This window comes from Arvicola amphibius, chromosome X (genome assembly GCF_903992535.2).
Source record: "Arvicola amphibius chromosome X, mArvAmp1.2, whole genome shotgun sequence".
In the NCBI taxonomy this organism is placed as follows: Eukaryota; Metazoa; Chordata; class Mammalia; order Rodentia; family Cricetidae; genus Arvicola; species Arvicola amphibius.
Window position 1 is genome coordinate 93,077,519 of NC_052065.1, and position 14,342 is coordinate 93,091,860.

At 41.1% G+C, this 14,342-nt stretch overlaps 1 protein-coding gene across 1 annotated transcript in view; it reads right to left on the reverse strand.

Moving 5' to 3' along the window:
• Nucleotides 1-602: 602 nt before the first annotated feature.
• The window catches only part of Gucy2f (guanylate cyclase 2F, retinal), a 79,791-nt gene continuing 66,051 nt past the window's right edge, over nt 603-14,342 (reverse strand). Inside the window, 7 exon segments of the mRNA XM_042054344.1 lie at nt 603-636; nt 931-1,017; nt 1,124-1,203; nt 6,356-6,450; nt 9,393-9,423; nt 9,425-9,492; nt 12,697-12,871. Of these exon segments, the coding sequence (XP_041910278.1) occupies nt 603-636; nt 931-1,017; nt 1,124-1,203; nt 6,356-6,450; nt 9,393-9,423; nt 9,425-9,492; nt 12,697-12,871 (570 nt within the window).

Genomic DNA, 14,342 nt, shown 5'->3' on the forward strand with positions numbered 1-14,342 from the left:
GCAGTAGTATGGCATGTGTAACCACAACGCTGGGAAAGCGGGAGACAGACAAAATGGCCTGTGCTTGCTGTGCAAGTCCAGCTGGATTGCAAGCTCAAGTTCAGTGAGAGACCCCTGTCACAAATAGAAAGTGAAGAAGACAGCCCATCATCAACCATCAACCCACTGGCCTACACACACACACACACACACACACACAACACACACACACACGAATGTTCATGTGTACCTGTATGCAAGCGCATAAAACACACACAGAGAAACAGTAAAACAAAGACACTGGAAGGAATATAAGAAAGCAGTATGTCCCTCAGATAAAATTATGTGGTCATAATTATTTTGCTATTGCTTCTACAAAGCCATCTGATCTTAGGAAAAGGGAACAAGACATGCTGACCAAGCCAATGGACAGACAATCTTATTTGCTTAGCAATTCTACCCAAGAAAAAAAAATCAAGCAGTGCTTCCAGAGGAAATGACGTAAGTATCCCCTTCAATATAGCCATGTCAATGTATCCCACAAAACCAAGGATATTTCTGTATTGCCTAGATAAATCTAAGTTTCTTCAGACTTGCAGTGACTAACCATATGTCCCAGGTGCTTAGTAATGAAACACAGGTGCACCTGCCTGATAACTGTAAACAAAAAAATGTCATAGTTGTAAGCATTCAGACATGTGATCAGTGTAGAAGTCAAAGGGTTCTCAGGCCACGGCAGTCAATACCCCTCAAATATAACTCACTCTGTAACAGGCTTCTCCACGATACTTTTTTTTTGTCCAACTCAGTTGAGTCTGGAAGTTCACGAGCTATGTTACCTTCTGCCTTCTGCCAAATGAATAAGGTCTAAGACCAACACACATACCAAAGGGAGCCCCAGCTTGGGAAATCCGGCAAAGTTTTTGTGCCATTTTTCCCCCTGGCCATTACCTATGCCTTATTTGCACCATGCTGGCTTTCTGCTTTTCTTCTTTGAATGCTGCAATCTCCGCTGGTTGCAAGCCATGGCCCACTTGCCTGCAGGGCAAGAGACACCGAGCTAAGTATAAAGAGAGTATGTCAGATTGGGGCATAGGAAAACTGATCACATGGTTAAGTCTGAATTCCACTTACCCATCTTTGCCCCACCGGAGGAGGTACAGGAAGAGGTTTTGTGAAACCTTTTTCCCCAATGAGCCAGAAGGTCTCCTCTGTGCCTTTGCCCTTATTGAAAATACAGACAACCTTAACCCACATAAGAACCAATTTTTCTAAAGACATCCTTTGGTCAGTAGGGTGCAAGTATTCAATTCAGCTCCACAACAGTCTCCATTCTCCCAGTGTCAACATTCCTTGTACCTATTTTTCTATATGACTTCCTCACCATATGTACCTGAGGCAAGACAAGCTACAGATTCAAAGTGAGCATCATAATAAACTGTCATTCAGATATTCTGTGTACTCACCACTAGGCAGCGCCATCTTCAGCAACATGTGGACTTTTTACTTCAAAGCAATCAAGCATCTGGATGGTCAACTGAAGGTGCTGTTTATTATTTTGGCCCTGATCTTTTGGCATTAAGCAAGCCATTGGCTTTTTCTTCTAGTGTACATGCATGCAGAGTCTACTTTTCCCAATGCTCTACAATCTAACGACTTGTAGAAAAACCCAGAAGAGAATGTAAATGTCATTCCCAACTTTGTTTTTAAGCCCAAGACATCTTGATTGCTCTGAGAACTCTAGATCTACACAGCATATTTTTTAATGACAAAAATTTTCTCTTGGTAGAGTAAGACCCTAAGGATGCCCCCATTTATAGGCAAGTTGGTTGGCTGTCAAGGCTCACAGGTTACCAGGTTGATGGTGGCACATGCCAGCACCTCAGGAGGCAGAGGCAGGCAGATGGCTGGGAGTTCAAGGCCAAGCTGGTCTTGTAGAGTAAGTTCCAGGACAGCCAAGGCTACATAGTGAGACCCTATCTGAAAAAAAAAAAAAAAGGAATCACATGTCCTTTAGAAGAGGAAGATCACAAATTCATGCTAATCACCACCGGACTATCTCTCTAAAGAACCTGAATCACTCCCTATATTATTTCCCCCACTTTTCTAAAAAAATCTTTCTCTTAAGTGTGTGTCTCTCTCCTTGTTCTTTTTAATTACTTTTTGCCTGTCTCTCATTTCCTCCACTTCACAAGAAAATGTTATTTAGACAGAAAGTCACATATGTCCTATCTTAATATTAATGACCATAGACATATGAAAATTAGCATATATAGTAAAGAGTCTCCAAGAAGTTTGCAAATATTTAGTTCAAACAAACCCTCCATGAGGCAAGTAGAAAGAGGATACTACAAATCCAAGTTCTATTACCTGCCAACACGGCAAACTGACTTTCACACAGCAGGACGTTTCTCAAAGAGGAAACATAAAGGCCAGAATATACCCTATCATTCATTCTTTGATTCATATATCCTTCCTATACCATAGTTTTGAATAAAAAATGGTTCTCTCCTTACGCATCTCACCGATTAATGAACAAACAAACAAAAACCAACTACCAGGCCAATTTTTGTAACAACATTAGGCACTACTTGTCTATTCCCCTTTCATCACTATACTTAGTAAATGTGTTACATAACATTGCTAGATAACTTATTAGACAGTACCTTTAACTGCAATTTCTAACTTTTGAGCACTTAGAATTTCATAAGGTTCATGTGTGAGAACTCAAATCTTGAGGATCCAACCCTTAGCCATATTTGACTGTCTCTCTTAAGATCTACAGGCCGCCAGGACAGCACATTAATTTCCAGAGAAAATTTGTGAATGTCAAGACTATGAAGAGATTTGGGTGTGTCCTGGGTGACTCTGAAATGCCCAAACTAATGCTTGCAAAAGCTGATGGGATGCAAGATGATAGGCTCAGGCACGGTTCCAAATCAAAGAGTATGCAAAGGTGCTCCAGGGGTTTCTTGGGGTTTGGGAGCTCATCCAAGCAGATTCTTGGAATCCTGGCTCCCTGTTTAAACACCCACTTGCACTATTCTGAAGACAGGGAGAGAAGGAAAACAAATAGGGCAACAACCAAAGCCAGAAGTAAACTCTCTCACCCAATATTAATCGCTAGGAAGTCCCAGAGGTTCCCTACCCCATTCCACCCCCACATGTATGCCAAATAATAGCATCTTGTTTTGACATGATACTTTTAAGATGCTTTGACATCTCCTGTCTTATTTATTCTTTTGAAAATTCTTGAAGATATTTTTATTATCAGTCTCATTCTACAAATTGGGACACTGAAGTCCATGATGTTAAATGGCTCATTAATAAGCAAACATAACAGACTAGAATCCAAGTCTAGCAGACTGCAAATTGTCAATTCCTTTCCCTTCACACTACCTGTTTCACCAATATATTGAAGTCACAGGGCATATCTAGAGGCCAGAAGTCAACTCTTAGGATCTTAAAGGTTGTAAGACTATGGGCTTCCTGGTAATCTTCAATAAGAACACACCTCTATGTAGATAAACAGAAACACAGAGAAGATGGAGTTACTTGTCTGATATCACGCAATAATTAGAGTACAGACCTTTATAACCCTAACAATATTAACTCTTTATTTCTTAGTTATCCCAACCCCCCCCCCCGTGTGTGTGTATGTGTGTGTGTGTGTTATGGGTTAAGAGAAGGAGTAAAAGAGACTGGAAAAGAAAAATCACAGAACAGTGCTAGTATTTATATACCAGTGAACCAAATACAACTTAATACAAGAAATTAGAGACAAAGTCTGAAAGCATCCACCTCTAACACTGAAAACACACATTTGCTGAGAACAATAGTTTAGGGGAACCTTTCCAGAATGTAAGTTTACATAAAGAAAAAAACTTTGAGAAAGGGAACTGATATGATACAATATATACAAAATTTCAGCAACAAACTCCAAACTTGTCAAGAAAACAGTAATCTAAGTAAACTCAGCTGAGGGAAGGGATGATAAAAATGTCCTTGAGTTTTATAGAGCCATCAGGAGGGAACTACTGAGAAGCAGAACTGGCGGGTTAGGTATTGGTAAACTTGGTGCTTGATATAATACAACACAGGGTTAAGCTGGCGTTAGGGTTTCTCTCCTGATAGGTCAAGCTTCTCATCTGTAAATGATTTCTCTCCTAAGCTACCTCTGCTTCCTCATTTTGGTCTCTTTCTTTTTATACCCAATCACTATGAATACCCAATGTAATTATTATATCCTACTCTTTTGCCCAATCTAAGCCACTGTATGAATTCCACTAAGGGAAGCCACATAGGAAAAAAAATCACTTCAGTGAAGGAAATGAAGTAAAGGAAGAACATTGCTCCTGGATCCAAAGGTGGAGCTCAAGCAAAGAAGCTGTACTGGAGGGATTTCAAGCATCAGTCAGCCGGAAAGAGACCATATGTCGGTAGCCACCAACTCTGAAATCACCACTGGTTGGCCAGCACATGTGGTCTTTCTGCCCCCCAAGTACTAAGGCAACTTTTGTTGGCAACAACAGAGTGGATGCGGGGTGAAAATCTTGAATTAAGACACCCTGAAGTGTAGTAGCTATATGATACAGTCAGACCAGGCATGCATTACCTGTTTCTAACACAGCAACAACTCCCTATGCCCAAGTTGTGCTCTACAATGTGTATTTTCTGCCTCTCGTGGTGAGGGAGGAGGAATGAATGGGAAACAAAAAGCCTTTCCTATGCTCTCCCTTCTCTTTGGGTCTTCTCTTCTTTCCTTGCAATATTCCTTCCTTTCCTCAGCTGTCCCTTTTTCCTCTTCACTTTCAACCCCAACCTCTTGATGTCTCTTCCCCATGAGGCTCCTGCCACCCTAAAAACCAAGGCCCAGCAAGGCATTTAAAAAATACTTCTTCCTCGCACTTGCTATAACATCTTCAAAAATTCCCTGGGATAGGGGCAGCTTGAGGTTGCAAAGGCTGCTTTGAAGTTCAGCCTCCTTTCTTATTCGTGTACTTGAAACTCCTACAGATTCGACTGCTCCTGTCTAGAATATGAAGGGCAATAACAAAAAAAAAAAAAAAAGGCCATGGGACGGGACTAGGGCCGGCTTTTTTCTTTTTCAGTTTTCAAAAGTGAGAGCTCTTCAGCTTTTAGGTGAACTTTTTGAACTTTCTGTAGCAGTAATATGAGGAACCTGCTTCAGCCTTTGTCCCTCAGTGCTGGCAAATGACAGAATCACAAAAGCCTTGAGCCATCCAATTGCTGCCCAAGTAATAACCCTACCCCATCATGGCATTGTGTGAATTCTCTGCAGAAGTGATGAAAAGCCTCTGCCCCCTTGTAATTGAGTCACCCCCAACTACCAGAAGATATTAAACATCTATTGGAAGGGCCTGAAACTACAATGAGGTAAGAAAAGGGGTGATGAACTAGACTTGGGCCTTCAGAAATCTAACTAGATGGAAATCATTACCACCATTCAGGGAAAGTATGCCGATGAGAGAATCAAGTGTACCACCTTGACTGCCCCATCTTTGCTTTTCCTCACGAATAATCACTTAAACATCATCTTCATATATCATGGGGTTATGGGAGCAAATCAGGCTTATTGATATTGGCCTGATTCTGAAGGCAATGACTATGTGACCCTGTCAAAAGACTTCACCTTTCCAGGTCTTGATTCCTTTTCTGAAAATGAGCAAGTTAGATTATCAGATCATAAACTGGAGTCTCCTACATTTAGATCCACAAGACAAGAAAGAGATGAGGAAAATTCAATGGAAATTCCAAAGGGAGAATGAATTATTTTAGATGCCAAATTCCAGTTCAAATAATAACCTCAATAGAAGGAAATATGGCTACTAAGTGTTTTGCCTTTCATAGGAAACAGATTCTGTCCTCATCCCCCACCCTTCCAGTCCTCTGACCTTGAAGAATAACCTGTGTATATAAATGGGTCATTGATGTGACTGAAAAGTCAGAAAAGGGGTGGACACTGAGTGCGCTAAAAGAAAATATAAATTCATCAGTGCTGTGACTATGAGTCTGCAGTCCAAAGAGTAAGTAAAAATGGAAATTAGACTATCACAAATAATAGCAGAACCCATTAGTAAATCAAATTCTGAACAATCATTTAGATAGAAGAGATAGGACTTACAGTCTAAAAACAAAAAACAGAAAAAGATTTTCAATTCTCCACACCCAGCTAAAGGTTAATTTTTCCAAAGAAAACCAATGAAGCACAGAGAGACCCTCAAATGGAACTCGAGAATCTGCCAAAGCTGCAGCTCCATGTCCCAGACTCCTGGGTGAGCATTGTCAACAGACCGTGACCTCTCGAGCACGGGGTATCCAAGTGCTTTGGTTCCCCCAACAAAGGTCATTATACCTTGAGCTCTGTCCTTCCACGAAGCTCTATTTCATGAGCCTTCACTCAGAGTTCGCAGATTGTTACTGTGCTAAGACTGACGTGGATTCGGTACGCTGTAAAAGAAGGGGAACATCACTTCCGGCTCCCTTCCTCACCGGTAAAATCAATGAGACATTAACAATGTAATAAATGTCCCCATTTTAGAGAATACAAAGCTCTCAGAAAGTTGAGAGAGAGAGAGAGAGTAGAGAGAGAAGAGGAGAGAGAGAGATTGAGTCCTACTTGAATAAAAAGAGGAGTGATGACCTCATTAGGCCCAAAGAAGGCATTAGCAATTACACCTATGAACCTCCTAGACAATATCTCACGATGAAAGTGGTCAGGTCATGCAAGAGCAAGGGGTCAATTTGACTCAAAGGTTGAGATGTGAGAAGCAGCACTGTGCTCTCAGCTGCAATGTAACTTCCTCTGAGGGAAATGTGACTTCAGGAGCTTGTTGCACTGGCTGTTATTAAGGCTGAATTATCCAGACCTATATAATCCTCCTTTAGATTCAAAGGTGTCACTTCCAAAACAGGCACCCTTGCAGCCATCTCTCAGTATTATCATGCTGAAACATCAGTGAGAAATAGCCCAAGATTTATGTCCTTCAATATCTTGTGGGCATCAGACACCCCCAACTTTTTTTCATGGGCTGTCAGTGCTTTCAGATGTAAATGTGCATGACCATAGTCTTTCCTAGTCTTACATTAGGGAACTGGATTTTTAAATATTGATCTAGGACCAAATTGTAATTCTTTACTGAAGACCAACCACTTGCCCCCTGAGACAAGGTCCCTGAGCTTCTTGACAACTGTTACTATATGACCTGACACCTTGTTGAGACTGTGTCTTAAGCCAAAGTCCAAGATCTGCTCTCATAGATACTCACAGAAGCAAGCCATCTAGAGGCTGGTTATAATCTGACTAGGAAGGCATGGCTGAAAAGAACAAGAACCTTTTAGCATGTATATTCATCTCTTTTCTTAACAGCTCAGTCCCACTGTTTGTCTTTCTCACTGAATCACATTCCTGCAAAGCCTCCACTCAGAAAAGGCTATCCTGTTGCTAAAAGCCACGTCCCTGACTAGTGTCTTCATTCCACTATGTGCCATCCCACTAGCATCTGATCTTCAGGAAATCTTGAAGTAGGGCGAGCCTGCAATATAGCTCAAAAGGCAGTTGATTTTAATCACTAACTAGCTATGTGATAAGGAGGACCACTCTTAAGTCCCTAATCACTCCCATTCAGAACTCCCAGTGTATTTAACTGGATGTGAAGGAGATACTGATGAAATTGATTTCTTCATTAAGAAGTTTGTTACACTCCCTAGTGTCACATCCAATATGAGGTCAGAGTTTCTGTCTTATCAGACCTTCACTCAGTAGCGGAGTGTACTGACATATTCGGTTCATAGACTTTAGAAAAGCACACTCCCCAGGTTCAGGAGCACAGAGATCACAGGAGCATGCTTTGTGTCCTACACAATGCCTTCCTTGCAGAGCAAGGGCTTACACAAACACTTACTGGATGATTCAGTGCATCCATTTTCTCTTCAATGCCTGACGACTAGACAAGATGCTACCTAAAGCTCAGAATTTAATTTTTCCTCTCAGCTCTCTATTTCCAAGTGGAAGTGGTGTGGGCGTTTTCCCTAGTGCACACAAGAATATGATGTCAGCCTTCTCTGAGCTTACATCAGTCTTAAGCATTGTGCCAAATCTCTGCATTGCAGTTCATGCTCATTTTCACTCCATCTTGGGTTGTACTTCAAGCACAAGTCATATGCAAAGTCATATTTCACCCAGTGGCTCTGGATGACTATATCCATGACTTCTGCCATATCAGTGGGGTTTTAAGACTTTCCCAGATGCCAGGAAATGTATGCCACAACAACTCTATAAGTTTTGTGCTGCCCCTTAATCACGGCTGCACAGGCTAGATGGGCTAAGACTGGACCATTGGTAGAAACCCGCTTCTGCTGTGCATGAGTGATGTGGAGTGGGGTCACACAGGGCACCACCTTGCTGTGTTACACTCCCCCATATCATTGGGGACTAGTTTCAGATGTTACTGAAGTTGAGAAGAGCTTGCTTAGCAGTGGCCAGGTCCAGGGCTGCTGATGGTTTTATAATGATTTCTTTCTTTCAACCTAAAAAAATATAATCCCTGGAATCTGTATGTAGGGTTAATGATGTTCTGTATGGTTTTCCTGATGATAGCATTTGCTTTGCTTAACCATGATATAAATAAAAAGGCACATTGTGGTACTGACGTACCTCAGTAGAGGGTGGTGAGTAACAAGAAACCAATAAAGCATCTTGTCCACAAAACAAACAATGGCATAACCGTTTGTACAGTTTTTATTTGCAAAGAAAAGAAGAAGAAGCAGAATTTTTGCTACTTTGATCACTTTGAAGGAAGTAAGGGTTTTATGTGTAGGCAAGTTGGAATTAATTATTTGGAATTCCAAGCTCCTTAGATTGAAAGATTATTACTAGCTGAGTTCTGCAGGCTTATTTGATAAAGCCAGGGACCCCTGGGGTCCTAGCTAGTTGAAAAATTGGACTAAAGCAACAAACAGCATTCACCAGCTGGGAGGCAGCTGGCTCATGTGCCTTCACAAACTAGTTGAACACTGAAAATGTCAGTCTCTTACCTAGTTCTTTTCTCTACAGGGCTCCTTCGCACCCACCAGGCTGTCCAATTCTTTCTTTTGCCCAAAAGACATTTTTTTTTAGTTGTTTTGATCAAATCGACTGGCTGTTTCAGTATCCCTTAGCTACAGCTTTATTTCTATAACAGGATAGGTGCATGTTCAGTCCAACACCACCCCCTACTGGCTTGCTGTTAGAGACCAGAGAAATGTGTGATACGTCTTAATTGTCTTGAATTATCTTTCACTTTTCTCTAAAACATTACAATACTGAGTACCCCATTTTCTTCCTCCCCCTCTTGCAGAATCACTTTCCCAATCATGGCCCCACTCCATCCATCCATCTACAGATACTCCACGTAGCCCTGTGGATTCCATCCGAGAAGCTGTGGTTCACAGTGTCTCCAAACAAGCAGTATCTGGGCATGGTGAGGCCCACACTGCCAGCAAAACAGGTTCCTATTAAACCGTGGGACTGGAGTCAACAGGTGTGTACTCAGTGCTACTAGAAGAGACATGCAAGCAGGACAGGGTGGCTTTGCAGAAGAACCAAAGCTGCCATCAAACCGATCTAGAAATCTAAAGGAAGACTGGTGATTGAATAATAAACGCTGGTCTACAAGAAGGCAAATTTACTATGCTCCAGACACAACTACCTTTCTGATTTACACCTCTATTCTAGCAACAGGTTCACTCAAAATGCTGCTATCTGTCAATAATGCAGAATAAACATCAAAATCAAACCAGAAAAGCCTGAAGAAGGACCCAGGATTCAAACGGGTTTGGTGCAGTGTGGGGGAGGGGTGGATGTAACTGTTTCCTATGCCTTAAGGTTGGAAGAATCTTTTAGTCTATCTCCCAACTGTGTCTACAAAGAGAATTATTGCTCCGACAATCAGAAAATGTGTAAACAAGTGGAAGTGGCTTTCACACTGTGGTAGGAGTGTGGAAGAGCAGTGTGCAGAGATAATCTAAAATTATTTCCCATTTGTACTTGCAGGAATTTTTGTTCTTACACTATTATGGCTGTGTTACATGTTCAAGATAACTGAAAAAAAAAAACCAAATCACTTCAGCAGGCAGACAGAAAAATGAACTCAACAGTCTATTGAAAGTTCCCATTCTTACCTTTCTGATTTTTTTCTATGTTTAAAATTTTCAGCATTATATTTTTTTGCTGTTTCCTGAGTTAAAGGCATTGTTTTCTTTCCAAAGATTCTTTCTGCTGTGAATAAGAGCAAATCAGAACTAAAACTATATTTTTTTCATTTTAATTTACTTCTTTCTTTTTCAGTAGCATCTATTTGGGTACCCTGCCAGGCACTGTGGGAGTAAAAAACAAATAATGTGCGGTCTAAATTATAACAGATATTCACATCTGAATGAAGAGAAGAGACTACCAAGCAGGAAGCAAGCAAGCAATGTGGCTGAGGCCAAGCAAATTGTACAAAGAGAAATGGAGTGTTTTAGAAAGTGAGGCATTATAAGGAAGAGGGTTCCTGCAGGCAAGGCTTTCCCAGACTCTTGGAAGGTGACTAAGATTCAGTTACAGGAAAAAGAGACATAAATCAAAGGCTTGTGGTTGAGATTTCAACATGCGTGGACTTTGGGGAAGTTCTTAGAGAAAACATTCTACCAATTTAGGCACCCGGGGAGAAACTATAGATAAGTAAAGGTAAAATAGGTTGTACAAAAATGTAGTCCTTGGCCCACTAGAGAATTTTGAGCAAAGGTTATATAAAGAATATTCTTTGTCTTTTTTCTTCTCTGGTCAGTGTATTGGATGCATTGAAGCAGGAGTGGATGACCCTATAGAAAAGCTACTGGGCATTTGGTGTCACAAAAAAATGAACAGAAGGCATTGGAAAGGAGGTATGGTGCAAAGTTGGCAGCCAAAGTGGACACCAAAAAGACAGGCATTAGAAAAAGAGAACCAGCAGATTTGGTAGCTGTCTGATTGATAGCTATGACTAATTGGCATGGGGCTCTAAATTTATGTTCATTCACTGGAAAAGACAGTCTGAAAATTTAAGTATGTTCTATTTGAAATAATTAGAAAGCACCCAAACTGAGGGACACTTGGGACACTGCAGACGTGACACTGGAGCACAAATGAGAGCAGTAGATTTTCTTTGGAGAAAGAGTGAGCAGCTGCTATATTTGATGCAAAAATATGGCTAAGATATGGTTCCTGCTGCCAAAGAGTTTGAAGTCTAATGGAAGTGTGATGTGTCAGTCTCCTCTGTGTGCTGTGATTACCACTAATGAATAAAGAAACTGCCTTGGCCTGTTGATAGAGCCGAACTTAGGTAGGTGGGGAAAACTAAATAGAATGCTGGGAGAAAGAAGGGCAGAGTCAGAGAGACGCCATGGAGCAGCCAAAGTCAAACATGCTGAATCTTTGCAGGTAAGCCGCTGCTACATGGCAATATACAGATTAATAGAAATGGGTTAAATTAATATGAGAGTTAACCAATAAGAAGCTAGAGCTAATGGACCAAGCAGTGTTTTAATTAATACAAATTCTGTGTGATTATTTCCATTTTGGGTGGCCGGGACCAACAAGTGGCCCCTTGCAACAGAAGTGCAAACAAGACAATGTGGATTATGCTGATAGTTATGGGAAGGATGAATAGAAAAAGGCAAGCATGGAAGCAAAATGGTGCTATTACAGGATTCATCCAGGAAGGAGATGCTGGTAGCCTAGACTTGAGTAGTGATTGTCAAAATGGCATAAGACAGACTCAAGAAATGTTTAAAAGGGCAAAAAGTTTAAAAACTAGCAGTTGGGGCTGGTAAAATATTTCAGAAGAGAAAGGCAGTTGCCACCAAGCTTGACAACCTGAGTTTGAGTTTGAGGACCAACATGATAGGAGGAGAGAACCAAGTACTGTAAATTGTCCTTTGACCTTCACACAAGCACTGTGGCATAAATACACACAGTCAAATAGAATAACTAGAAGTTGGTTGAATACTGAAGGTCAGAGGGAGAGAGGAGTCCACGATGGCATCTAAGATGATAATCGGGTCATTGGCAGTAACACTAAATGAAAATAAAGCACGGTGGAAGGACATGTGTATGGGAAGAAGACATGTTGAGTCTGAGAACAAAGTGAAATGCTCAGGTGGAAATGTTGTTAGGAAGCGTGACACACATAGGTGAAGCTCAATAGAAAAGACTCTCCTGGAGCTGCGGTGGTAAAAGGAAGTAATATAATTATATTTGAAGTTCTAAAAATGTGGTTATAAAATAGATATATAAATCGTCTACAGTCACCAGCATATAGGTAGTAGTTAAGAGGAAAAGATATAAGGGGAGGGGCTTGAAGACATTTATTTGAGAGGGGATGAGTCCGGGAGAAAAATGCTTTTGATTCATTGATTATATTATCCTAAACATCACAAATACTTGGCAATCTTGTAGCATAGCAGACATAGTCATGATGGTGGCAAATGAGAAGGACATACTGCAGTATCTGTGGTGTGGAACATGGGCTGCTGCCCACAGCAATGCTATAGGCAGAAAGTAATGAAGCACTTCTGGATACCAGGCTAATGCAGATGTCCAGAATCAGGGGACATCTACATAATTCTCCTTCCTTGTCTAAGTCATCTACGAGGTGTGTGGAAATGGTTTATCTTGCTTTGGCTAGCTTCCATTACCTGAGTGCAGGCCTATTCGAATTCGGACTGGCACTTCTGGCATGTGTCGCATCTTAAAGGTCCCCACAGAGCTCAAGATATCCAGGGACATGTTGGCAATCTCAGCAGCATGTCTACTGCCATTCCTCTTTGGGAGGCCCGAGGCCACCATGTAGGCATCTCCAATGGTCTCTACCTAGAAATTATAAAAAGTAGGATTAACAGACATGTAACCTCTTCATGCTATTTCCCACATACACAGGGTTTCAGGAGTATGTAGAAGCCACATATGTAAAGCAAAGAAGGCAGCTCAGGGCTGTCAGTCATTCACAAGCCTAAATGTACATCACAATCATTTAAGAAGTTTTATTAAAATACTCATGCACATGCCTCACAACCAGATATTCTGAAGTATAGCTTCTTCAAAGGCTATTGAATGACTCTAGGAAAGTACCAAGCTTCTGGAAATTTCTGTATGACGAGAAAATAGAACTACCCCTAAGATGTCCCTGGCAAATTACTTGTGGAAAATGTATCCAAGATACTGTCAGAGAGAAAGTCTTTCTCTAGAGAATTTTAGAAAAATGGGCAGCCTTAGGAAAGTACAGGGAAAGGAAAAAGGGACAAGAAGAGTCTGTCCCCCTGACTTGCCTTGCTAATATGATCATGAGTGTCATTAACCTCTTGGGTATGAGAACTAGGTCTTTCCCCACCAATCACCTCCTCCTCTCCTACTGCTATATCTTCGAGAGGGCGACAATCCTGGCCTTTGACTATTCTGCAAGAACCAGAGATTAATTAATAACATTTTTAATTTTTTAAAAGAACCAGGGGTGGACATTTTGAGTACACAGAGTGTACTCATTCCGAGTTAACTCGTACATGGAAGCTTTTCAGAAAAATTCAAGTCACAAGCAAATTGGACAGACTTTGATGAAATGCGAGAATCTGGACGGCCTACTATATATGAGATTATAGCTAAAAAGCAATTTAATTCTGGAGACATACTGCCATGCACAGAGTCTCAGAGTCACCACTTACAATCTAGTGTGCCCATCATTAAAATAAGATAATGTCAGTTCTCAAAGGATTCCTAGGACTAAATAATTTAATGTACATCAAAACACTTAAAGCTGAGCAGGTGGATGATAACATATATTAATTGTAAGCTATCACTACTGCTGCCATCATGACCACCTCCAACAACGATAACAACAAAAAGCACATCTTGAAGCCAGTCTTAGGACTATGGTTATTATTCAGTTCCACAAAATGAGGTTTAGGATTCAACAACAGGGCTCACATAATGACTTTCTAAATAACCAATAATAGTAGATAGACATTTGACCCCATGGGACTTTTGCTTCAACATGTTTCCCCTCAGTCTCCCAGGATTGGTATGGTTTGGAGGGACTATCTCTGCAGTCAGATAGCATGACATCCTTCACAAAAAAAGAGTTACAATGCAAATGTTATTTGGGTGCAGTGAGTTAGTGGCTGGCCATTATCAGAGCATGGTAGCTGACCATTTAGCTTTGATAAGTTGTTACCTCAGAGACCCCAGGGATATAGATGAGGACATTAGAAGAACACAAAGCCTGGCTCAGGAGAGCACTGGAGCGTAGATGGCTATGAGAAATTATGGGATCCATCAGGCAAAGGGCACT